This window comes from Larimichthys crocea, chromosome VI, assembly GCF_000972845.2.
Source record: "Larimichthys crocea isolate SSNF chromosome VI, L_crocea_2.0, whole genome shotgun sequence".
Taxonomy (NCBI): domain Eukaryota; kingdom Metazoa; phylum Chordata; class Actinopteri; family Sciaenidae; genus Larimichthys; species Larimichthys crocea.
The window spans coordinates 4,698,796-4,725,704 of record NC_040016.1 but is presented as its reverse complement, the minus strand read 5'-3'; the positions used below and the strand labels follow the sequence as shown (position 1 = coordinate 4,725,704).

Sequence of the window (26,909 nt, the reverse complement as noted above, 5' to 3'; positions counted from 1 at the left end):
TTTCATTTTGTCTCCTTCGCTCCTCAATGACTATTATCCACAGTGCTGGTGATGTCCTCTCTCTGTGTCCGACCATCCTACCCCAAGGAGGAAGTCCCAGAAAAGGGATCATGTTTTCCATCAAGTCTCATGGGGAGGAGACTGGCGGCCCCCTGATGTCCCACAACTTCTGGATGGGTTTCATCCAGTCCCATTGCTCCTATTTGCCCATAATATGGAGAGGCTCAGGTGGTACACACAGTTGCATTGAATCTGTATGGAAATATGTGCATATATATCCATACATAGTCCTCTTATAAGTCGCCTCTACATGCCTCTGCTATCTGGCCTTATCTCCAAAGAGAAGCATATTTCTCAAGAGCTTTGACCTCTGCTGTCCACATTTACTGGCAATGACAAACAGCACTCTTAACATGGCACCCTCTTATCCACCTACCTCTCTGTTTCTTATCTTACTTATTGCCTGTTGATTCTAACAAAGTATATTAGTCAAACAGTATCACACTGAGCCAGCTCTCAGGAGATTTTGCTACTGAGACAGAGGTGAAAGATTTAAAAAAAAAAGGAGGGGGGGTGGTCATGGGCTTGGCATGACTTGAGCCTTTAAAAAAGATTGAGTCAAGACTCATAAAACCTTAAGCAAACAGAGACTGAGAACTTCCCCTCTGTGTATTAACGATTCATTATAGTGTCTTGTAGATCTTGGGTGTAACAACAATCAAACCTCCACACTCATCTTTATGGCCCTAATCCTGATCCCACCAGATGTTTTCAGATTGGTGTCAGTTTTGTTTTACACTTAAATACCACAGACATAATCATTTATATTCCCAAATTTAGCCATCACCATCTTAGTTTAGCATGTTAGCATGCTAAGATTTGCTAATGCACGAGTACAGATGAGGTTTGTATTTTCATTAGTATGCTGTTGGACAAATGAAAACCTGATGATGGTGCCAGATGAAAAGTCAGGGGATCTCCAAACTTCATTACACATCTGGAGGGATATGAACGGCCACACAATTTCAGGGCAACTGCAAGTGTCAACAAGTATATTTTGTGTCAACAAAATAAGAGGTAAAGTCAGTCAAATTCGACCAATTCATACCAATTTGAATACATCATCCGATATCTATGTAAAACATGTGGGCCAATCCATCCAATACGTGTTGAGAAATTTCACAGCATACGTGACAATACAGCACAAGGATACACCAAAGTCATTACATTTAATAGCGATCTATCCAACAGTTGTTGGAATATTTCACTAAAAAACAAAAATGTCACCCTTATAATGGAGCAAATGTTAGGGGTTCAATAAAATCAGGTTTCCTCCTCTGGGGACCATGAATGTGTGTACAAAACTTTATGGCAACTGATCTAAGTTGTTGAGATCATGTTCAGTCTGGACCGAACCATCCATAGAGCCACAGAACATGACTAGTAATGCCCTTACGATAAAGACTACACTCTGGGTAGCTGGGTTTGTTGCCTCTAAGACAGTAAGTGAATGGCTTGTCTGTGATTTTGCTTATATTGTACAAAACAGCCTGGAGGCATGGCAGGATGAGAAGAGGAGACATCTTTACCTCACTGATGAGCAAAGATGAGGCAGGTGTGGCTGAACTAGGCATAAAGATTTGCATATGTGCTGTCAAATTCAGGAGTCACACAAGAAAAGCATCAACTGCCATGCAAATTGAGAGGCAAATGAGATTCAAACCAGCGCAAGGAGAGGGAGGGGTCAAAAAGGTGAGTGTACAGGAGTGTTTTTGTACATGTGATACTTGAGATTATCTCTCCATGCACCATGCAGTCGTTTGCGCTGCTGACTGCGGGCTAAAAGGTCTGTCAAGTTGTACCACAACAGCAACAGCAGCTCTCCGGGGAAGGACAAACCATGACATCAGAATGGTGGAAGCGGCGCTGAAGACAATAGTTCTCTGTGCGGGAGTAGAGCTGAGGCGTGGCCTGGCTGGACAGAGGGTCTTCTCAGTGAACCAGCCGTCCTCAGCAGCTGTCTCAACCTCTGTCTGTATCTCTGTCACACATGCAATTTCAATTCAGCATGAAAGCTTACATAGCATTAGGACAAAGAATCAACAGATTTGTGTTAAATCCCTGTACCCCTATGTGTAGTCTGTGTGTGTGTGTGTGTGTGTGTGTGTGTGTGCGTGTGTCAGACTCTCTCTGTCCATGCTCAGAGCGAGCTCAGGAACGCAGGGACGGAGGTGGAGTAGGAGGAGAGCCCCGGAGAAAGAAACATAGTTCATACAAACCGGCAAAACAAAGAGCCAATGGACAGAAAGGCCTCCACTGACAGGAGATCAGGAGTGATAGTAGCATAGATGAATATGTGTGTGTGTGCACTCATGTAAACACACAACACACAGCCTGCCCACATGATAGCACTGCATTTACACTCTATTTGTCTTCTTGTAATTGCCTGAGGAGACGTAGGAAAGGCTTCCAGACAAGCAGCCAATGCACGTCTTGTGCCAGAATACTGAATACTGAAGTTCAAGTTATTTTCCCAGACTCTTCCAGTGGACAGTCCTCTTCTTAAACAGTCATAAAGGTTTACAGGCCATGACAGGGGGGAGTGAAGAAGCTCACCACATAGCTGAATTTCACATGGGCACAGGAGAGAGAGCTACGTGACCAAGTGGAGCTGAGGCTGAAGGTTTAGAGCCTCACAGGTCCCTCAGGGACACGCCACCTGGGTTGTCAAAAGGAGTCTGGCTATAGCCTTTAAAAAACAGCTCAATACGTGGTGTGCAAACAGTGGACGAGCATCATTGAGCATGTATGAGCAGTGTATCAACAAAACCCACCTGCCCTTCAGTTTAGGTCTAATGACAATAAATGCAACAAAAGCAGTGTGCGATACGCCCAGCCTCGAGGGGCCGCCACAACTGTCTATTCAGCCTCTTATTCACCTGTGAGGAGGATTCAATAGGTCTGCATGTTATTAAAAGCTTTCATACACACGGCCTGATGACATTATGAATTTGCGTAGAGGACGCCAGCCCTAACTGAGGGGATTTTACACAATGATTGGGCCATTGTGGAGCCTCCAGCCTGGCTGTAAGCGCTGTGCTCTGCTCAAGGACACTGAACATAAGCTTGTATTTTAAACCAGTCTACTGTGTTTCTGAAAAGATGGTCTAGATATATAATTGTGGAGTTTAGTCTATTTACACAATTTGTCTCAGGGGCTTTCAAATCTGCACAACATAGAACACCATCTGTCTGAAGACCCCCGATTCAGGTAAGAAAAGCTCCTACAAAACAGATGAAAAAGGGAGGAAACGCCACAGTGGAGGGATCTCTCTTCCACTGTATTTACATATGTAGGAAATCACACCTGTGTCACGTGATAGAGACTTCTCGTGCATTTAAAAAAAACAATATATATAAAAAATGGATGAAAGATTTGAAACTGTAATTGCTTTTAAAACTCTGACAGTGGTGGGAACATGTCCCTTCACCTTTTTTCAATGTATATTCTGAATCCAGTGGTGTGGCTGGTGTTTGTGGCTGTCACCATGTGATAGTTGGTGAAAGAGAAGCGTGTCTGACTTTTGTGTTGTGAACCGAGTGACCCTGACACAGGCACAGCTGCACACTGTGAGACACACAGTCTCCTGCTTTATCCAGGGATCAGCATCAGTGAGGGTGAAGACTTCAAGTGAAGACTGGACACACACCACACTGACATACACTGTGTTGGGATAATGTCAACCACAGGCTCTATGCTACTTAAATTCAGTGGACACTCAGTCAGTCAAAAGATAATGACTGCCATCTAGAGGTGACTCAGTAACGAGGAAGTGTGTGATGAGAGAAGACGAATTGTTCCACAAAAAAAGGGAGGGAAATCCCAGAACTAAAACAAACACTTCCGTATCTATATCTCTGAATATATATACCTACAATACGTTAATGAAAAAAATGTACTTCTCAAAAAAACTGAGCACAACAGGAACAAGATAAGCACTTGTGTGCTTTTTTGCATATCTGCTAAATAGATTGTGTGGCTTTCTCAGTAAATGGGTGTAAAATATGTTAGCACAAAAAAATACATCCACAGATGACAAATACTCAAGGCAGTTCCCCCTGGGTTGGTCCTCTCCTACTGTTGAAATATATTACTGTTTTATTAATACACATTATTTTAGTGGCAATAAATTAAACAGTGGAGCAGGTTGAACCTCTGAATTAACCTACCTCAGGCATTTGGCCATAACTACCATTTTCAAAAAATGGCCTCCAATGCAACCATAAATATTATTATTATAAATATTTATCGGGGTTTGAGTCCTTGGTTTATGCACAATGCCTTAAACTTAATATACATGTAAGTTAAATAAGCATGGAGATAAGAGCCATTAAAACATTCATGCTGCATATTTTTGTGGCAAAAAGCATAAATGTACTTAAAACCACTCCACTATGTCAAGTAGTTTAGTGGGCTACACATGCACGTAAAGGTTGATGCGTGTTTTTTTTTTTACTACACCACCGGTCTTCATGATGATCAATGTTGGAGTCTAGCGTTGTGTTACGTTCAGTAAAAAGGTCCCTAGCTTTGGTTTTAAAAAGGTCTTTCCATGCTCTGTGGTAGTTATTAAAAACTGTCAACAATAGGCATCTAAACATAGCAACACAAGAATATTAAAAGAATGTTAATCAATCTAATGATGTTTAACCATTATTGGAATGAGTAGCAGCAGTGTGTATTCAGATCATCTCTCTTCTATCCAGACACCTCATCGTCTCCTCTTAATTGTATATTTCATACACATAGAAAAACTTCAAGTCTTTAAGTGGTGATTTATTCAAACATTCATGTGTGTTGTTTTCATAGCATTACAATGATAAACAAAATTAAAAAAACATAAAAATTCAACTGACAAAGAACAAAAAAAATAAGAGAAGTCATCTCTGATGTGTACTAAAGGTTACTGATCAATGAGCTTTTTGCTGTACATGACATAAAAACTACAACACAAATATCAGGCAGACCTGCAGTAACCTGTATCATACGCCATCATAGCTGTTCACTGAGCGTGTAACAGCTGTCACAGCTGTTCTACTCTGTGTCAATCTTCCAGCGTTTTCTTCTGGATAACACCAGAAACAAACTGTTCCTTCCTCTATCCGTCCAGTAGCTTGAGGATGCTTTCCCTCTCCTTCAGTGCTTTCCAGGCCTGGTCCTTCTCCTTTTTGGTTGGAGTGCGTTTCTTCTGCCTGGCTGCCATGATTCGTCGAAATCCCTCCATGACCTCGTTGTCAGACACCCTGACTCTCTGCCTCAGCTCCTGCTTGCGCATCTCCTCTTTTGCCAACCTGTAAGGCAGTCGTAATTAAAGAGTTAATGTTAAATGACATCATGTGATGTACAGTAATACATCCATAGTGGGCCTGTGTCCTCACCTGAGCAGCTCCTGCTTACGGGATCTGTTGTGAGCACTCAGGGCTTTGAGCTCTGCCTGTCTCTTCTGCAGCTCTGCCATGACCTCGTCCTCAGAGTCTCCTCCTGTTCCGGGTCGTTCCTCAGAGTCCAGCAGCCCCTGAGCCACCAGCTCTTCTTTAATTCGAGCCTCCAGAGAACGTGTGTGGGGAACACTGGAGGTGGAAAAAAAAGACAGAAGATATGTTATATGGAAAGTAAAAAGTTCAGCATGGCAACTTGATACCTAAAATAAACTTATGCTGACCATGGCTGAAGAAACACACGACATAAATGAGCCGAACTCACAGCCAATATAGAGCACTGTGGCCTCTGCGGTGTGTGAACTTAACTTGTGTGCCAGCATGTCAAGTAACCTAGTGGAGAACTGATATTGTTAACTCTGATATGTCGTACATTCATTCGCTGTTGCACAAATACCTAAAAGCTTTTCCTTGGCTTCGAGGAGAAGTCCCAGCTCCATCATTTGCATCCTTCCCTGAAATGTCGGGTATAGGAGAATCCTCCATGGGGGATATAATGTTCTCCTGGAAGAATATCCACCAATTATGGTCATGTTTCAGTGTTTTCACAGTATTAAAGATGAATATATATCATTCAACAGTAATTTTATCAAAAGCCACTATGCATTTTTTTAAATCTATTTAAGTCTAGAACATACTGACCTCTACGAGAGCCTGAAGCAGACGCTGTGTGAGAGGACCAAAGGGACATCCATCTTCTGGAGATTCATGCTGGGACTCTGACTTTTTCAACAGGGAGTCCACGTCTACAGCAGTTCAACATGAAGATGAGTATTAAGATGGATACATGCATGTGCAGTAACTACACTCTGTCATGGCAATACAGAGGGCAAACTAGCCCGTGTGCACTAATTAAAAGGCCCTGGCTGCAGCCCTCCTTCACCTTTTGCATCCAGCTCAGACAGCGGCCCCCCCATCAGGTTCTTTTTCTTGTCGTTGGCTCGTGCTCCTTCCCTCTGCTCCTCCAGCAGATCCTCCTGAGCCCACCGCTGTGAGTAGTGTTTCCCTAACGCTGGAGTCTACAGTCAACACAGACACAATATCAAAGCTCAGCACACATTTAACATGAAACTAAATATGTTTAGGTACAACATAAGAAGGTGCATCAGTCTTTATGTCATACTTTGAAATACTCTGCTTCATCCTCTGGTGGTTTCAGAAGCTCCTCTAGCAACCGTATCTCTTCATTAGTGATATCAGCACAATATGGTTCAACTGATGCCCAAAATCTGAAATAAAAAAAACAATATTTCAAATACAAATTACTCAAATAAAACAAATTTATATTATCTGACTTGACTTGAGGAGCAAAGAGGAAAGACATTTGAGATGTCAAGAGATGTTGTTGCTGACCTGTTTGGTGCATCATTTTTAGGAGTGCGGGGAATGTCTTGTGGATCGTCTGTGAATTCATACTCTTGGACTTTAGGCTGGAGATTTTTGGATTTAGGTCTACCAGGACCTGGACCTGGTCCGTGACTGCCTTTGCCATCCAACTTCTGCTTTTTCGGTTTGTGGCGAGAAGAAGCAGCAGGGTCTGGATCTTTTCCCAGCTTCAGGAAACGCTTATCTCCCTTCTTGTCCTGCCAGTCTGTGAGGATCTGAAAAGCAGCACAGGAGGAGAGTTACACAAATAGCAACATACAAAAAGGGAGGCATGTAAACAGTGGCAGCTCTCTCCTACCTGTCTCTGCTCCTCCAGGGCTCGGAGGCGGCGGCTGGCCGAGGAGAGGAGCGTCTCCAGCTCCAGCTGCAGGGTGTCCAGCTCCTCGATGCCGATGCCATCGTCCTCTGAGCGGCCGAGCACAGCAGTGTAGCGGGGACACACCTTCACATGCTCGACCGGCTTGAAGTCGTAGTATTTGAGTGGGGGGCAGTCCTTTAACTCACTCATGATGCTGTGCGGCAGAGACCTGGCAGTGTCTGAATGACCTGATACATGAAGGCGGATAATGAATAAGAGAAGATGAGACTCACTGACGCACCTCACTTTGTTTTTCTGTCTCTTTATCAAACACAGACGCTTTAAAAACACACTCGAGCGAGCACGCACGCGCCCCAACACACATACACACAGGTCTGCTTCATAGAGCGCGAGCTCGCTGGGCCCCAACTGCCCAAATAATTCTTAAATAATAATAACGGCCACTTTTATTTGCACACACACGGTTCGCGTGCAGTACTTTGAAAAATACACGAGTCAATCCACACAAGCCGCGAGCGCTTGTATTTAATCTTTGAATGTTTGAGAGCAGCGATATTTACCGTCAGCGGATGGCATCCATGTTGGAAAGACCCATTGTGATTAGAGGGGTGTGTGAAATACATTCAAAGGGAATTGTTGTCTATTTTGGACAATATTACAATTTGAAAATCTAATTTAAACCACACAATGTTGTAATATAAAAACTAAGGCACAGTTTCAAATATTACTCTATGTCGAAACAAACGCGAGGAGTTGTGTGTAAGTTAACGTAATGCTGGAATGGTATCATCGGAACAAACCATATTTTCTCAGGGTGCAAAAATAAACGGTTACGTCTAAACACATAATTCAATAATTTTACTGGGTCGTGTGAAACATTGTAGCGTTGTCATTTAACATCTTTTGTTCAAAAACAGGTTACAAACAATCAAAACGTATCCTGGACCAGCGGTCACTAAGCAGAATATCTCCTGTCCACAGAGCGGAATGGACGCATCGCAGGATATGCTCGTTTTATTGCACTCGTACTCCACCTGGGCGGAGCGATAAGCGCGAACAACGGCGTTCCTGCTGTGTGGAGAAAAACGCTCACGCAAACGAAGAGCTACGTGAAAAACAAGCGCACCCTGTCTGTACTAGACTATGAAGGATTTACGGAAGAAGAGTCCCAGGCGTGGCTGAGGAACTTCCGTCTTTTACAGCGCAAAAATGGTAAGTCTCTTGCACTAAATCTATCTTCATGGTTTATTATTTAGACATTTAACTGCGCCAACTGTGGCTACACTCGAGGCGACATAAGCTAGCTGGCCCCGTGTTTCTCGCAGACGGGGTTTGTGCTCAGCCTCAGTGAAACGAGAGGACGGGCATCCTTGACACGGTTTGCAGAAACTAAAGTGATTGAGCTGAGCTGTCTTTTCCTCTCGGCCCCCTTCTCCCCTCGTTACACTGACTGGTAGCCCCCCACAAGGCTGTGTCATTACACGGGTCGGTCAGATGTTTATGTATCGTTGACGTGGGCAGAGTGATGCAGATGGACCTGCATCATTTAGATGAGCTGAAATCTCAGTCACCTGAAAGCTTCATATTCATTCATGCAAGCAAAAAAAAAAAAAAAGATTAGCAGCATGCTTTTTCTTTATAACATGTTAATGATCATATATATAAAGGTTGTAACTGAGCTGATTTCAGTTCCTGATCAGACATCACTTCTTTATCTGCTGGCTGAGTCACCCTCACTATAGACTGGTCAAGTCTCACTTCACCTGTGTACTCTAATCTAAATAACAAATGTACCACCCAACAACATCTTCTCTGGATCCACTCAGATACTGATCTTATTCAATTTCTCTCTCCAGACAGCGACTCTGCGCCCATACTTAAACGCTGTAAGGGCCACCTTGCAAGCGGCCCTCTGCCTGGAGAACTTCTCCTCTCAGGTGGTGGAGCGTCACAACAAGCCAGAGGTGGAGGTCAGGTATGTTTAAAGGAATGCATTTGGAGTCACCAGTCTCATTTGTCGTCCCCCTGCTTTGCTGCCTTCTGTTTTTTTCTAGCCCTGAAGCTGTTCATGTATTAGCTATCTACAGCTGTCATACAAGTGTGGACTTGTGCAAACTTGCATAAGAAAATGTAGGAGGAGTAAAAAACCCAAAAAACACAAGCATGGGCAAGGCTGTAAAAGGGACCAGCAGGGATTTGCTGCGGCCTGTTGGCTAATGTCTTCTCAATTCAATGTATATACTGAGAGTTTTTCAACATGTCAGTACAGCGTGTTAAGTTCTGTGCAGACCCATGTAGGGTCTCAGGCACTATAACTCTCGGTATCTAGTGAACTTAACAGTTTAAAACTGAGCAGAATTATTTGCTACTTATTTGTAATGGATGGATTGTGCTGTGGTTACAGGAGCAGCAAGGAGCTGCTACTTCAGCCTGTGGTGATCAGCCGTAATGAAAAGGAGAAGGTCCTCATTGAGGGATCCATCAACTCTGTCAGAGTCAGCATCGCTGTCAAACAGGTGATTTAAAAACAACAGAACACTGACTTTTTTTTTTTTTGGGTGGGGGGTTGTTGGGGGTTGGGTTCTTTACTTAACCTAATTTTCTTTCAGGCTGATGAGATCGAGAAGATCCTTTGCCACAAGTTCATGCGCTTCATGATGATGAGAGCAGAGAACTTCTTCATTCTGAGGAGGAAACCAGTAGAGGTAAGAGACGGTGCGGTGGATGGGTAATCTGTGTTGTATGTAATAGAATTAAAGAAGTGAGTGACAAAGAGGAATCAATATTCTGTGACAGTATGACAAATGAAAATGAGGAACAGTGTGAACTTGGCAAACGTCATGTTGTTCATGCTCAGATTTATAATACTTGCAGTGTTCATTAAAGCCTGACCAATACTGATAAGTCAAAACTTACAATATTAATATATCAGCTGCTGTTCTTTCTATATATAAATATACACATATTTTGAAATGATCCCTCAAATGTTATCAAACACATGGCAAAGATATGGGATGGAGGCAGGATATTTGAGTTTAACAATAAACTTTATTGTCCAGAATTTCATAAAAAGTAAACTTTACTGTAAATATAATATTTATGAATAACTATACACGAATAAAGACAAATGGAACATAATTAATAGATTTTAATTACCCAAACGTTTTTTTATGTTCTATAAAGGTTTTTATATTGGACAACATATATGGTGATACTGATTGATCAATATTCCCATTGTTGACTGGTGTCTGACTCTTTCCTGTTCACTGCTTCACGCTGTGATTTCAGGGATATGATATTAGCTTCTTGATTACCAACTTCCACACGGAGCAGATGTACAAACACAAGCTGGTGGACTTTGTCATCCACTTCATGGAGGAGATCGACAAGGAGATCAGCGAGATGAAATTGTCCGTTAATGCCAGGGCTCGTATCGTCGCCGAGGAATTCCTCAAGAATGTAAGAAAGTCGTTCTCTGCTTTAGTTTTTTTCTGCATGTAATAGTCGGACTCGGCTGTAATCGTGCATAAACATCCTTTCTTGGAAAATAATTTGACTACTCCTGTCCACAGTTCTGATGACTGCATTGTCCATGGTACCACAAGAGGTGGGACAACGCTGCAAGGGCCAATCAGCACAGGAGTGGAGAATTAAAGGAGTAAACAGCCAATCAGCGAGGAGATGAGAGGAACATGACCAATCTGGCGATGACACCCTTTTGCGCCTGTCTCGAGTATTTCCCTGTACTCATGAATATCAATGACTGTATATAATGAAATATTTACCAGTTTCATTTTCAGCCACTTAGAACAAATCCCCAATCAAAGGCGGGTCCTTAAAGTATTAATCAAGTTGATGTCCATGAATACAGGGGCACTGAGACTGTTTTTGTTGCAAATCAAAATGGCCAGGTTTTTGTATTTTGTGTATGTGAGTCTGTATGTTCTGTCACTGTCGTTTCAAATTTATCTCCAAAATGTCTCTGTTCAGGAAACCCATGTTTGAGGCTAGTAGTCTATGTGGCGTTTAAATCACGGACATGGAGCGAGAGCTGTCTGTAAACAAGCCACCAAAGCCCATGTATGAAAATAATGAAAGATAATAAAACTCTGTTGTTTATACCTTTTGGTGTTCTTACTTAAATACTTTCATACTTTGTCATTCACAGTGAGCAAGTAGTGCTGCTGCTGCTGCTGCTGTGCCTATAAATGGATCTGTTTCTAAAGAAGTTGTTTTTAGTCAGCACTTTGGCCACATTATGATATACAGTTACTGTTATTTCAGCTGAGGGGAAGAGGAAGTAATACCTTAATGCTGCAGACGTGTGTGAACCACTTGTTTGAACAGCATTTGTTCACATTTACAACTTCATCCAAATGATTGAATTATACAGTCCACAGGGAAGAAAGCAGCATTTTCAAAATGAGTTTTTTTTTTTATTCATTTTTATTTGCTGCATGCAGTGACTCCCCACGGACTGTCTGCACAAAGCTTGTACTGCTACAGCTGCCATTGCTCAACTGCACTGAAGAAATAATGGGAAGAAGGGTTTTATTTAAGCTGCTCAGAGGAGCTTTATCGTCTAGATTTGAATGATCCAAATGGAGAGATATGCATGTAATGGATCACCTGGACACATCCTAGATCAACCATTTGAATCTATTTGTTCTGCCTTCACCAGTCCCTCATTCTGAGACACAAGAGTCTGGGTCTTGTAGTTTCCATCCATCTTCAAACCTTATTATTACACTGGTACAATTTTAATATTTTATGATTGATACCATCTTTAAAAGAAAATGCTAATAAAATAATCATTAGTGCAGCCCTACCCACAGTAGAGAGGTAATGACGGGTTGGTTTATAAAAATAACATCTTTATTATAGTGGAGCTGGGACATACATTTTGAGGTCAATACTTCATTTTATGTGTTTTAATTTCATTGGTCTGTGTATAGTAGTATATTAATAATCATCAGCTGAAGAAAGCCATCAATAGAAAGTCCGAGTTACTGTTTAGATAGAAAACAGTTTCTCAATCCATCCATTCATTCATTGAATCGCCTTGTAGTTAAAATATTAAACTTTATACTAAGTAGGTTTGTAGCCTTCAAATTGCACATTATCACTGTAGACACCTTCACATAAAACAATGATTGCACAATACAGCAACACTTTAAATATGTAGCAGAAAGTCACACGATCATTTGGTGAAATCACATGATTACTACTTGAAAATATACCTATACATATACAGTATAGCTTTCAAATATGAACACTGAGGCCCAAACACATATTCAGGTGTTCAGGTTGAACTCCTTTAAATCCTGAAGGTCTGTAACACTCAAGTCAAAAAGACATGTGTTACAGAGGTGTGTGTGTGTGTGTGTGTGTGGGGCAGAGGTGCTTAAGTAGAAGGAGGAGGCACATCACCCAGACTGTCACCACGGTGAGCAAGCTGTGCGGACTGGCAAAAGTGAAACAACCAACAGGAAGGAGTCCGTCAAAAAGGGTGAGGAGTGTGAGGAACGAGACTGCAGTCTCACTGGGTGTACAGCAGGCGGTCAGAAGTGAGCGGGGACGGTCTGCAGGGCGTCTTCAGGCGTGCGATGGACGTTCACATTCTGGAAAGAGGAACGCATCAGTGTGAGATGCCGTCTGAATTCATACTGCGCGTGTGTAAACACATTTACAGGCAGATGTGATTTAGTTACCACACATCAAACACTGCAGGAAGCTCACTTTAACTGTTGCGTTGTGATAACTTTTTGCTGACGTACTGTAGTATGTATATGGCAGATGTCACAGTGTCCAAAAGTTTGCAATATTAGAAAAGTTTTTTGTTTTTTTTGGATGTTGCATTCAGATGGTTTGACCTCTTTGCTGGATGTTCCACGTTAAAAACTCACTGAAGTGCAGATCTCATAGCGGACTGACACTGACCTTGTATTAGCATTTGTCGTTTAGTTCATGATTTAAGCAACCATTCATGATGTGTTTATCTGAATCACACCATTGTGTACACAGAAGCATATATTGTAATATCATATTTTAATTTGCATAAAATGACTAAGCCTTTAATAAGCGGATCACAAGCACACATTTTGTTATGACTCTAGACACGGACAGGAATGTGTGCGAGACACAGTGAGTGTTTTGTTCATGCCGATGAATGGCAGCACTTTCTTATGCACCCCCCAGTGGAGCCTTTGCATATGAATGAATGGGGAAATCTGAGTCTTTTGCACAGCAGAGAAAGCAGGAAGAGGAGTGCACTGAACATCTGATCTGTAGATAGTGCAAATAGGAAGGAAGTAGTCGGCCTGTTTTGATCTCCAAACAGTGTGAGCAAGACATTTCCTGCTTTATCTTTAGATTTGCCTTCAAAGTAAAAGCACATAAGATCATAACTTAAAGAAGAAAACAGCGTTTGTGTCAAACTTTCTAAAATGAAGCACAAGAAGAGTGTGGTAAGGATTCAGGAAATGGTTGAGTGGAGTTTATTCAGAAACAAACAGAAATGTCTTCTTATTTGTGGTCAATGAATATACTGAGAACCTTCACATTATTGTTCACAAAATAACAGAATAAAAACAGTACGTGTGTACTTCCACAGCCTTCATTAGACAGTGTTAGACATCCCAAAACCAGAGACAAAGCGTGAGAGGTTGTTTTTTTTTAATGTGCAAAATAGAAAAAGCACAATCTTGTTTTGTGTTGTGCAATGTTTTAAAAACTAAGATTAGTGTGTCCCGACTTCTATCAACAGAAATATAAAGTGATGAGACACTGATCAAAGTTAACAGACAAGATCAATGAGAAAAATAAACTACACAGTCTGTTCCAAAAAAAAAAAAAAAAAAAAGGTGCTGGAGTTTCATTGCTTCACAGTCAGGATTACAGCATCAGTTCAAAGAAGAAAAGGAAAAGCTTCATCTGCTTTTCATTCATTCATTTCTCCAAAAATAGGAGAGCGTGTGCGACACGGGATGCGTGTCATTGGATTGATAATCAAAATTAGAAACTGGATTCCAGTCAATTACCACCATCATCACGTCTTAAAATATATGTGAAGATAAAAATAAGATAAGAATGGTGACGAGTAATTCAATGGAAGGAAGGTGGAGAAGAAAATAGCTAGAGTTTTCTGAGTTTGGCAGGTACATTGTGCATCTGAAGGGAACATTGTGCATAAAGAAAGGTAAAAGGAGGTTGGGGGTGAGGGGTAGTGCCTCACTGGTGAGCTGGCACCGTAAGCAAAGCCTCCTCTGACATCCGTGACACTTCTACGTTCTGTTTGATAAAAAAAAAAAAAAAAGCACACAAAGAGGGGGAGGGATCAAAACACATGGGAGATATGAAATCCACTGTACACACACACACACCGGACAAAGACTCAGACATAGTTGAGGTTTCTGCTACAAAAACATGAACAACTTTAAGATCCTTCAGGGGCTTTCTGGGTATTGAATAATCTAAAAATCCCAAACGTCACCTGTATGTGTGAATGTACTGACTTTTTAAGGCTCACATACAGTGCATACTGTATATCCACTGGCATGGTACTTGCTGCCAAAGCCAACATTTGCACTAAGACAGGTTTATTTCAGAGATCTATCAGTGGCTGTTCCTTCGATGTGCAACTTGTGTGACAACTTTTATCAGTGATTATCAGCATCACAACCTGTAGGAATCTAACACCATCCACTCAGAGGCCTGTTTATCTAATGGGCGTGAGGGTAATCATTATTTCTGATGTGTTGTGATAACATATAATCCAACATGAAGCTAGCAGAACCATCCTACCTTGCAAAAAGTGGGTCAGTTTGTGTGTGTGTGGTTATACCCACCTCTGGTCTTTCACGGTGTGTGTTGACCGCGTCCACTTTTAAGCTGATTGACTCCACCTTACAGCCTGAGCATGCAGACAGAAGGTTCATTTCGTTAGTTCCAGGCGACATAGGAATGTTTTTAATCACTATTCATTAGAAATAGATCTGATATGTGTATTATACACCAACAGGAGACCAGTCCTACCATAGGCCACCGGCGTCAGCTTCAGCACAGTGTGCAGTGGACACTTCAGGTACGGCAGCTCTTCTGTGGGAACACACAGTTCATTAAACATTTTTTTTATAAGCAAGGACAAGAGCCCGCTCCGTTGCATCTTCTGCATCTGGTGTAAAGCCCCCGGATGTCTGGCTTCCCCCTGAAACTCGCTAGTTTTAAATCGTTAAGAACACAGGATAATTTGAGGTCTGCGCTTGATGAGTAGATTAATTTATTAAAACACCAGTTCAACAAGCCAAAAAATACATTTATTAAGATTTGTTTCCAGGGACGTAAAGTTTGGTTTATTAATGACTTTTATTGTTGCTGTGTTAGAAACAATATTTTGTTATCCTTAAATATAAGTAAGTGTGAAACTATTTTTTCTGCCTCTTGCTCTCTGTGTTGAAGTGAATTATGTTAAAAGACTTCTGTTTTTTCTATACTTATGATATAAAAACACACTCCTGGTCTTGACATACACACTGCTGTATTTGGGTGAGAGAGCTGAGAGAAACCTAGTTATTTTTTACAGACCTTTTTGCTACAGTAACCTAATCTACAACATGGAAATCAGGTCAGTCAGCCAGAGCCAACACTTAATCTGCGCACACTGAAAGTGTGTCACAGCTTTACACTTTGAAACGTTTTATCCTGGCTCACAACCAGAGATAAAGACTTTATTTAATGTTTTTGTTTTTTCAAACTTTATTTGACAGATACAGCTGAAGAGAGGCAGGAAAGCGGGGAGTGAGAGAGGGAGATGACATGCAGCAAAGGTCAGAATCCAACTGTGGTCCGCTGCAGAAAGGACTGAGCCTTCGTACATGGATGTACACTCCACCAACTGAGCTAACCTGGGATACTTTATTACAGTAACATTTTAACTGTGTGACTAAGAGGAGGTCTCATTAGTTATCTGTATCTGTGCTACAGTGTCTTATTTGATAAGGACCTCTGCCTAAGACCTCCTTGAGGTTCAGTTATAGGACTGACCTGCTGTCTTGTCCAGGAAATAGGCCAACAGGCAGCGCATGACAGCCTGGTGACAGATGACCAGCACGTTCTCCTGCCGCTCCAGCTCCATGATGACCGGCTCCAACCGCTGCACCAGGTCCTCATAGGACTGAGTCAGAAGAGACACAGAGAGGAAAATTAGACGAGCAGACAGCAGAGTGCTTCACCACTAGAAAGAGATTTAAGTGCAGGCGGAGGATGGTTTCATCACCAAAGATATATTTATCCAGATTTATTTATCTCATTTTTCCTATTATACTACTGCAGGAGTGGTCGATACAAGCCGACTGCCAGCTTTAACAAGATTCCCCAAAGCTCTACATCAGCACTGTCTGCCTGTGCAGCCAAACTAATGCCCACATCCATCTCCCTGTGCTGGATTAATGGAGAGGTAATGGGATGGACTTAAGGTGAGAACAGACCAGCGGGCATTCAGGCCCACTAACACAGACTAATGTGAAGTCTTTGTTTACTGTCACCTGGTGTTCAGCCAAATCTGTCTGAGAAGCTGCTCGTCCAAGCTAAGGCTCATTAGCAAAGAGTAAGTGGCCAGTAGCCATCTGGATGCCGTTTAATTGTGTTTGTGTGAGAGGGAAAGAGCGTGTGCGTGTGTGTCCTTGATTTCACAAATGAGGGCCGGCTCTGCACTGGGAAATTCCTAAAATTCAAAAACAGGGACACACTGTCCACAAGCATGCTACCTCAATGTCAACATACGAAAACTCTTCAACAGTTACATAACTACATCGCATCATTAAACAAACTCCTTTAGACACTGACCTCTCCTTTCGGGTACCGATAGCGGTATTTGTCTTGGTCCCTTAGAGCAAACTCCAGAGGATAGTTGTCCTGGATCTCCTCGTACATCATCTCCTCACACACGCCCTAAAATGACATCACATATGCACAGATTAAACTCCATTAACGGCGTGCACACACACATCAGCAAACAGCAGGCAAGAACTTAGCACTCACTGCATCAATCTCGTTGAGGACTTTCCACTGTTCGTAAGGCACATTGAGGGCCTCAGCTGTCTGGATGGTTCTCTTCATCTGGCTGGTCCACACCTTAAGGTCGCTGATGCCCTGTGACTGGATGAACTGGCTCAGCTTCTTCCCAAACTGCATGGAGGAGAAAGACATTTCCATCCAGTCAGGTAAAAACAAATCTGTAACCCTGTAGACGTGTCTCTTGTTGGAAAAAGTTTGACGTACAGCTTTGCCTCTGGGTGTGAGGCCTGAGTCTCCGCCGATTCGACCTTTGACGTTGAGCTCGCTCTCGCCGTGGCGGCACAGGTAGATGGAGCGCGGCGTGATGTGAATGTTCATGAGGTAGTAGACGATCCGACTCTGGATGTGGTCCAACACCCTGTTGACCATGTACCGCTGACCCACATCCATGATTTTGATGTAGGAGAGGTCCCTGAGGGGAGACCACGGACACATGAAGCCTTGTGTTGGACATTATACGATGTGACATAACGTTCTGATGAAGAGTGTACATGAAACTGCCAACTTGCTAAGCTAGTTATTATATGTTTGCAGAGCTTCACCTCACCTGTCCAAGACTTCGTCCAGCGTCTCGTAGGAGTTTTCATAGCACTTGATCCTCTTCATGAAATCTTCCACTGCTTCTTCTGTGTTACAGTTGGTGTAGTCGGGGCTACCAAGCTTCACTTGCTAAACAGTGAAACAGCAGAGAAGTGATGTTGTTGAATGATGAAGTTCATGCTGTCTGAGGTTAAACTACAGATAAACTCAAGTCACTCACCACTATGTTCTCCTGTATGACGTCTGGGTCTTCACACACAGACTCTACAAAGAACACCTGAGAGGAGAGGAGGCGGAGGAACAGAAATCAAGCTGTTAGTTTGCAGTTAACAAAAGCGATGCCAGCTCCCAGAATTGTGACCCAACAAGTTACCTTAAAGCCATTCTGCTCTGAAAACTGGATAATGGTTTCCCTCCGTTCTCTGGTGGTGTTTGTTGCATCAAAGACCTGATTAAAACAGAAAATGAATGAGCTTCTTAGTACTGCACGCTGTATGTAACAAAACCCAAAACATCTCAAACAGATTTAACGTTTCACGCACCGCAACTTGGCCTCCTTCTTCTGTGAGATACTGCCTCACGTCGTTCAATGCTGCTGAAGCACATTGTCTGTAAAGATGACACAGACCTCACCGTCACACGCTTGTTGGTTAAATAAACTGTTATGGCTGTCAAAGGTGGCAGGTGCCACGCTTACCGTCTGATCTTTAACCCCTCCTCGTTGTCTGGACGGAAGAACTCAAAGGACTTATAGATCTTCACACACTCTCTCCTGTACTGTCCGACATTGAACTCTAAAGAGACAGAAGCAGGGACACTCACGATAAACATCTTTTATCCTCTAGTTTGTTAAAGTCACATCAGTGGGGCTGACGATCCTAAGAAGTCGTACCTCTGGTGGGAACTCCGATCCAGTTAAGATAGCGGGTCAGTTTCTTGGAGATGTAGGTCTTCCCCCTGGCAGGAAGGCCCACTGTCACAATCAGGGTGGGACAGTTGGTCATACATACTGAAATGAAAAGGGGAGAAAGGACAGGCAGCTTCAGTCATGTGCTGATCACACATAATGCACATGGAAGATGTAAAACTGAATTCAGCGTGACGTGTGTGTGTGTGTTTGTAACATATAATTTTATCTCAAGGGTTTGTACAAATACACTTTCATGTTCCTACATGCATACTATCTTATTGCACAATTAAAATAAAGCTGTAAAGACTCAATATTAACATTAGATTGTCCTTATCGCCGTGTGCGATCCAGTGTTATCTACCACGGAGAAAAAGTCACATCGCACCACCCTGACAGTGTTGCAAGTGACGTGGGGATGTGCCCGAGGTGTTGCGAAACACAAAAGACCCGAAGAAGAATCCGACAGCTAGTGTGTGCACAGATGACTGGGTCAGAGAGCGTGATGTTTTGTGCTGCTCCAACATCTGTGTCTCATCATGAGACAGTGCCCGTGTTTTGAAACTGTGTCTGAGTGTCCAAACTCGAGATATTGAACATCACAGAGGAACTACATCCCTGAGACCAAGATCACTTCATGTTTGTGCTTCATGCTCCCAATGTACCCACCACAGGCTCGGGACTTCACTGACATTCAAAAACTCTTTCTCAGTCAGACCACAAGCGAGGAGACACTGACCACCAATGCGGGGCGCAGATAAAATGCAACGGTGCAAATCGCTCACATGAATGCAGGGATACAATTCCTGTTTACAGCCGGTGGTGGTCGAGCTGGCACACACTGACTCACACTGGTACCAGTCTTTTGCCCTGGATACGAGCAGCCTCCATCATCTCCTTACGTAACCGTACGGACCAGATGGTGACAGCAGCATCCAGACATGTGAACTCTGTGATCCGAGGCCACCGCGCCAATAACCGCACAATCGTCAGCTACCACAGACTGAGGTCCACACACGCAGCTGTCCGGGTCCGGCTGCGTGCACGCAGACAGTGAACCTCAGACTAGATCAATAATTAATTAATTAAATATCTGCTGTTACGCATCAAACCGCGGGGACAAAGCCGCGCGTGCCGATGCTAGCCATCGCCGCCACGTTGTCATACGCACCCTTTCTTTGAGAAATGTGTTTTTCGGGAAGGCCATTTTTACACGGCATCCAGATCTTCTTCAGGGGATTCTGGGTGAGTTCCCGCGGTTTCTGTGGTGTTTTGTCCTCCATTCCGTCTTGCGGTGAGGTGGAGGCAGCCGCGGCGGGAACACGGGATCTTTTCCCGTGATGCTGCTCTGAAGGTGACCGGTGTTTCATCCGTGCGCCGCGCTGCAGGATGGACAGATAACCCGGTCGGTCGGTCGGTCTGCCGGTGCCTCGCTCTGTGTGCTGCCGTCACGTGGTGCGGACCGTAATGACCGCAGTATGGACGCAGCGCATCTTCTGCTAAACCGTAAGTAATGGACAGCCGGAAAAGCGCGCAAGGATATTTCAGAGCCAGGAAAAGTAAAATAACGAGGCGTCATAACGCACCAACATGGAGCTGCAGCTACAACACGGCAGGTATAGTACAGGGTTATGTTATGCTAGAGTCTCTGTGGCAGCAGGAAAGAAACAGGTGTAACTAATAACATTAATGATGCTGCATGGAAACAATCAACTTCTTTCATAAACTCCCAGTTACAACAAGCCAAGATGTTGCTTTGAAAAAGGTCTGCTGTCTAGTTGCCAAACTTTCTAGGAGATTGATTTGGTCCATTTCTTTAACGCAGGGGTCGGCAACCTATGGCTCGTGAGCCAGATGTGGCTGTTTTGATGACTGCATCTGGCTCGCAGACAGGGGAGAAAGAAAGCACGCGTTTATTTGTATTCGGTGTTAAAAAATATTATATGGCTCTCACGGAAATACATTTTGAAATATGTGGCTTTCATGGCTCTCTCAGCCAAAAAGGTTCCTGACCCCTGCTTTAACATTTAACAATTACTTTTTATTAGCAATGATTTGGAGCCATGTTGGCCACCTTTTAGCTCAGGTTTGGTCTCTACCAACCCCAGAGGGAAATATCTGGCACTTTAACTGCTAAATGCTCCACAGCTTGTAGCTAACTTTGGTTGGTTAGCCTCCAGTCTAACAAAGACACTAAGACGATAGATTTGTCACAAAGAGCAATCCCTCCTACATTGCATCTAGTCATTTTGCATTGTTATATAAAAATTTTGGTTATTATAGGTTCCTGGTTTGAACCTCTGTGTGGAGCTTGCATGTTCTCCCCGCATTTGCATGAGTTCTCTTCAGGTACTCTGGCTTCCTCCCACAGTCCAAAGACATGCACTTAACAGGTTAACCAGTGACTCTAAATTGGCCTTGAATGGTTGTTGCCCTGTGATGAGCTGAAGACTTGTCCAGGGTGTATCTCGCCCAAAGTCAGCTGGGATAGGCTCCAGCCCCAGGATAAGCAGATAAGCGGTTACAGATAATGGATGGATATAAAAATATAGATTTGTTTTAAGAGTGAAGGTAAACATGCATTTTATTTTAGTCTTTCCACAGGGCATGCACGCAGAGAGAGAGAGAGATCTATCTAAGCTGGCGTTTTAGACTTCATTAGTGTTCCATTAGTGTAGCCTTAAACATAACCCCAACATTATCATCATTTAAAAACAATATAACTAAAATTCTGAAAAAACAGCAAAGAAATGCTAAAAAAGGCCCAGTGGTCCACACACACATGGGTGGTTTTACTTGTTGTATTTGCCTGAAACTTCACAAACAACACTTTCTTGCTCAACTTGCTAAACTGCATCAAATTCCACTATAAGTGTTCTTATTTTTTTACCCTGAGTTCAGCGACCTCACATACTGTCCAGCACAGTTTCACCCAACTTCAGTGTAAGCAGCGGTCTATTAGTATTGCTTAAATATTGCATTGTGTAGCAAGGTGGTTGCTTTAAGACTTGACCCTGGGATACATTTGCCTATTTCACAGGACTATTATTATGAAATTTAACATTAACCTACAAAATTAGAGATAACCACTCAGGGTTATTGTCAATTCAAGAATGCTAGAGTCAGCCAGGAGCAGCACATTATAATTAAAATCATTCGAGAGTCAGTGCAGATTGGAAAAGCCCTGTGTCATCCTATCCTCTGTCCTCATAAGTGAACTCTTTCTTATGTCTGCCTATTCTAAAATGAACCAACAACAGGTGTTTTATGTGTAAGACATTTCGTCATGTCACAGAAGGAAGAGCACAGGTCTAAATAGTAACATGAATGATGATATGCTTTTCCTTCTATGACAAAGTCAAAATATCTTCAGTGAAAGAGACTGTTGTGGCAATAATGCTATCACTACACTATGCCTTGGTACTCCAGGTTTTGACAGATATACATATCTTACATGTTTTATTTCTAATTCTCAATGAGGGTATTTTATTTGCCAAGTTCTTACACTTAAACTTAACATGAGCATGTCCATGAGATGGCAGTGTTACTCTACCTCTCTCTCTCTCTTGACCCAGGCCACTTTAGAAGCTTACAGATGTACAACAAACAGCTGCAGTGCAACCAAACTAGCCCTGCTGGACTTTCTATAGATGGCATGCTTACAATGTTCAGATTTTGTTGGGGACAAGGTGCCAGAGGCTTAAATGTGTTCCTAATGTTCTGTCCATCTCAGGCGAACAAAGCACCTTTCAAATTAAAGCAAACTCCTCTACCATCACAATGGCCTAAGAAACTACCGTAGAGATAAATCCGCACAATACTAACATAGTGTCAACAAAAACCGACTTTACAAAGACAGGACTTTTTGCAGAAGCGATTGAATTACACTGCACAGGTGTGTCCAAGTCACTACACATACAGGTTAGCAGGCCTATCTGTTCATCTGTTTATGTGTTCCTTATGGACTCATCTGATGCACTGATTATATTCAGCTTTAGAGTCAAACTTGGCAGCGGAGTAACAGGGTCTGTGACCTAAATATGCTGAGATGGAGGGTTCCTAATTAAATAGCTCAAATTCCCTGACTGCTAGTAGACTATAATATATGTCAGGTTCATCAGGTGCACAAATAAATGGCACATTAACTCATACTGGGGATATATATGCACATATTTAGCTTTTCATTTGGGTAATATAAACACACTGCAGGGTAGAGTTTTAAAGAAATCCACACAGACGGTGGCACACAGTGGAAAAGTTGTCTAGGCGACATGTATTATGTGGTGGGCTATTTAAAGGAGCTTATCTTATCTGCATAAAGTTTGGATGTGGAAACAGCAGTCACAGTTATTTGCCCTGTATGAAATCTGTTAACTGTCTTGCATGCCGTAGACTGAGGCATGAACAGGAAACAGATCCGTGCTCCTCCTCCTCCTCACAGCAGCTGCCATGCTCTGATTGCAGCTAACAGTCTTTAGCCTGTAATAAACTGGACAAGCCATTTCCCAATATAGTATGTTAACATTACAGTGGGCAGTAAAGCAGCATTCACCACATTGACAGACAGCTTTTCCTCTCATGAGCCAGTGACTTCGGTGTTATAATGCATATCGAAGCATGAGCAACAACAACAACAACAACAATCATAATAAACACAACAGACAGACAGTAAAGCTCTCAGCCTGTGCATCCTGATCTCTGTGCGGGAAATCACAACAATAAGCATGATTTAACGAAGCAGGAAGATCAGCTTCAGTCTGCACGAAGCGCTCATATCGTGTCTAGATTTCGGCAGCAGCCCCCCCAAAAAACATCAGCCTGCCTCTTCATCCTCTGTGTTTGATCACAGCTGCAAACGAGCCTGGCTACTATAAAAAATAAATAAATAGGATTGTCGCCTGTAGCTGTTATGTAGGGGAAAGGTCTCGGTGACAGCGCCAACACACCGACTCTTGTTTACGTCTTGTCCTGCTCGCCATGCCCCCTCGCTCCCCGACACTCTCCGTCCTCAGCTTAAAGATGTACAATTTTAAACTTCTACAAGTCCACTAAAGACTCCAAAGCGACGTGTCTTACCCGCTCGGCCCTGGTTCTGTGTGAGCTTGGTTCGGCTGGAGCAGCCTCTCATCGTGGGCGTCTGTCTGATGGAGCGCAGCGGCTTGCGGTGCGTACGTGCGTCCAGTAGCAGCCTGCCGAGCGTCTATTACACTGATGCTGAGTGTCTGCACACACCCACTGTGTGCGTGTGGGACCTCAGGGAGGCTTTTTCCAAAACTGGATGGAGCGAGGTAACAGCCTACCTGCACCCTGCACCCTCCCACACTCTCATACACCCCACCCATCCTTTGACAGCTGATATATGTCCCCAGCAGCCCGGATTAGGGTGTTGGGTTGGATCACGTTCTCCATAGTTACATTTAGGGTACTACATGCACTTCTATAAAGGAGCATACCAACACAGTCATGCAGCTGCACTACACAGACAGGATAACCGTACATTCATCATTATTCAGCATACAAATGTCAGACAATAACATCTTGGTGAATGTTGCTATGCAAAGCTTACACTAACAGGAAGACTTCAGACATTTTCTTTTCTTTTCCAGGCTAACTTGCAGAACTTGTTTTTCTGCAGTTCCCGCATTACCCTTCTTTGAACTGCCACTATTAATACATCAGCCATTTTTCAGCCTAAATAAACAAAGCAGAGGCTCTGTAATATCAAACTGAAAGCAAATTACAAATATAAACAATTGTTCAACAGTACAAAGTGACTTTATGCTTGTGTACCTCATTACTGTAATGTTCAACAGTGATTCCCTGTTTGTGATCAAGGTGTGACACAATGTACCAATTCCAGTTGACCAAAGCATAAATCTGCACGTAGAGACAGACGTGCAAGGACGTGTACAAGGCCGGGCTAAAGCTGCTTGAGCAACAGCCACCCCTCTGGAGGAAGAACTAATAACGATAATTGTTTTATAAATATGAGTATCCTATAATAGCTAAAATAATACCAAATTAAATCACCGTATCAACCAAACCTTTATTACTCTCTGACAGGTATTCCTCCACAGGACACAGAGTCCTCCACTGAGAGAGCCGTAATGTAGCCAACACTGGGTAAATCTTCAGAAGTTGTGGAAATGATTAAGGACAAATGTATAATTAATGGGACGCCCTGTGAATAAAAACTCCACGTATGCTTTTGCTAGTTGGTTAACATATACGTGGCAGAGTTAGGGTCATTTTAGAGCATTAGTCCTCCCCAAAAATGTCTGTGCACGTCCCTGGCATTAGCGATGGAGACCTGTGTGAATGAGATACATTGTTTCATGGCTCACGTTTTTGTGCTCAGTTAATCTGTTACTGTCAAATGTATTTTCCTTTTATTAGCAAAAAGGACCTCACTCCATCGATATAAAGTTGCCAAGCACAAAACATGAACAAGTTAATGGTGGATGTAGGTTGTGGACTAAAGTATTCAATTTGAATCTATATATCACAGATTTCAGATCATTTGCCATCTTACCCTAAGAGTACAACACTATGAAATCATGTAAATTTGGTGGCCAGGAAGCACAGACACTCTTGACATAAGGCTATTTCAGTGGCAGTGATTATACCCTTATCAGTAGCCTGTGATAAAGATGACGCTAATTGTCAAGCACAAGGTCTGTAACATCTGTGGATTAAGGAGACAATCACACGCAGACACACAGAAGATAGAGAAAAGAAAGAAATCAGGGAATTATTTGAGGCCTATGCACCATGAAGGCCATGACACATCTGGAAAGGAGCCCAGTGGAGCTTCACAAGGCTCAGACAAGGACAGAGCATGACAGTGAGGGGAAGAAACACATGAAGGTCAGATGTCTCTCAACTGACCTTAAACACATTCTTTCATAAAGGCCAAAGTGATCTAAGCCCCCACACCACTGTCCATCCCTCACGCCCAAGCCTCAGGCAACACACCCCGCATTCTTATTGTGTCACACACAAGCTGGACCTGTCGGACTGTGCTCTATCACAGAGGCTAACAGGAGATAAGACACGGCAGGTCTGTGCAGCATAAAACTTAATTTGGTGTGTGGTAGTAGCTACCATGACTTTAGATGGGGCCTCCACCTTAGAGTTTCACTTCATCTTCCATAAATACAATGATGAATTAAATGTATCCTCTTATGACTATGTAATGATCAATATACAGATGTTATTCTGCTCTACACGCCTGGCATGAATGACTACTGCTGCTTTCATAGCACAGGTAAAGAAGGGGACACTGCCCATATTACAACAGTAGACATAATGAATTAATACTGGTCTACTCCACAGGCTGGGACTTGTTCTGAAGCATCACAGTTTTATGAATCAATCTAACTCCCAAAAGAATTTTAAAAATCTTGTGGACAGTGATGAACAAAGTGACCCCTGACCTGACTGCTGCATTCGCTTTCGACGGTCTCTGGTGTTTGTAAACCTCTGGAGGAAGAGGATCAGCAACTCCCACTGAATAACACATGAAGTGTGCCAGACACTGTTGTGTCAACATCATATCATGCACTACTGATACATGATGTAATTATGACGCACAATAACAAAATTACTGACTAACAAAGGGGAAATGCTCACCGCTTCCAACCAATGAGGAAACATGTCATTTGCAACATGCTGTAAAATTCCACTCACAAAAACTTTCCGTCTGATTCTTATTGTTTATTCTGAGAACTTTTCTTCCCTCAAAGACACAGAGCACCAAACAACAGCTAAGAGGTCATGCTCTATTTGGACCACATCTGACGTCCCATATTGACAGCAGGGAAGCCAAGTAGTTCTTATGATTAGCATCCCCTAACCTATCCCCTAAATACTGCAGAGGCACCATGTGATGGAAGTGGGGGAAAGGTACTTAACATATAATCTAAACATAATACTGTAATGTTGACCTTTTCCAGTCGAACACTAAGTCAAATGGCTGCGTCCCAAATAACCACTCCACTGGTGCTATTGATAGCAGCTTGACAAAGCCTGAAAGGCATGATTACAAAAACAATACTTTAAAGTATTGCCCAAAAAAATGACATTAAAGGCTGTACTCGTCCTGCTTATGTTTTAATATGAAGTTAAACTGAGGCCACTATTAAACTGGAACTGTACTATTACCCAACCCCCATATATACACAC

At 42.7% G+C, this 26,909-nt stretch overlaps 3 protein-coding genes across 7 annotated transcripts; 1 reads left to right on the top strand and 2 right to left on the bottom strand.

Moving 5' to 3' along the window:
- Positions 1 to 4,811: 4,811 nt before the first annotated feature.
- tada3l (transcriptional adaptor 3 (NGG1 homolog, yeast)-like) lies at positions 4,812 to 7,972 on the bottom strand. The gene is made up of 9 exons (XM_010755436.3): positions 7,765 to 7,972; positions 7,184 to 7,431; positions 6,853 to 7,100; positions 6,623 to 6,728; positions 6,383 to 6,518; positions 6,142 to 6,245; positions 5,897 to 6,003; positions 5,440 to 5,631; positions 4,812 to 5,352 (listed from the first exon to the last, which is right to left on the bottom strand). The coding sequence occupies exons 1-9, from the start codon at positions 7,778 to 7,780 to the stop codon at positions 5,160 to 5,162; spliced, it is 1,350 nt and encodes a 449-aa protein (XP_010753738.1). The 5' UTR covers positions 7,781 to 7,972; the 3' UTR covers positions 4,812 to 5,159.
- A 294-nt stretch (positions 7,973 to 8,266) lies between these two features.
- Positions 8,267 to 11,325, top strand: LOC104938980 (actin-related protein 2/3 complex subunit 4). Its single transcript, XM_010755447.3, has 6 exons — positions 8,267 to 8,416; positions 9,061 to 9,179; positions 9,609 to 9,720; positions 9,814 to 9,909; positions 10,493 to 10,663; positions 10,777 to 11,325. Exons 1-6 carry the CDS (start codon positions 8,414 to 8,416, stop codon positions 10,780 to 10,782), a joined length of 507 nt encoding a protein of 168 aa, XP_010753749.1. The 5' UTR covers positions 8,267 to 8,413; the 3' UTR covers positions 10,783 to 11,325.
- A 732-nt stretch (positions 11,326 to 12,057) lies between these two features.
- pfkfb4a (6-phosphofructo-2-kinase/fructose-2,6-biphosphatase 4a) lies at positions 12,058 to 26,189 on the bottom strand. Of its 5 annotated transcripts, none has more exons than XM_010755458.3 (14): positions 19,897 to 20,234; positions 18,711 to 18,827; positions 18,516 to 18,612; positions 18,361 to 18,427; positions 18,192 to 18,266; positions 18,039 to 18,095; positions 17,826 to 17,947; positions 17,483 to 17,690; positions 17,243 to 17,389; positions 17,048 to 17,152; positions 16,247 to 16,376; positions 15,239 to 15,301; positions 15,052 to 15,116; positions 12,058 to 12,825 (listed from the first exon to the last, which is right to left on the bottom strand). In XM_010755458.3, the coding sequence occupies exons 1-14, from the start codon at positions 20,093 to 20,095 to the stop codon at positions 12,766 to 12,768; spliced, it is 1,512 nt and encodes a 503-aa protein (XP_010753760.1). In that variant the 5' UTR covers positions 20,096 to 20,234; the 3' UTR covers positions 12,058 to 12,765. The 5 variants fall into 5 exon arrangements, with proteins under 5 accessions (XP_010753760.1, XP_010753775.1, XP_027134928.1 ...); XM_010755473.3 differs by lacking the exon at positions 19,897 to 20,234 and adding an exon at positions 23,802 to 23,853 and having other exon boundaries at positions 12,766 to 12,825; XM_027279127.1 differs by lacking the exons at positions 12,058 to 12,825; positions 19,897 to 20,234 and adding exons at positions 13,673 to 14,494; positions 26,162 to 26,189.
- Between the last annotated feature and the right edge of the window lie 720 nt (positions 26,190 to 26,909).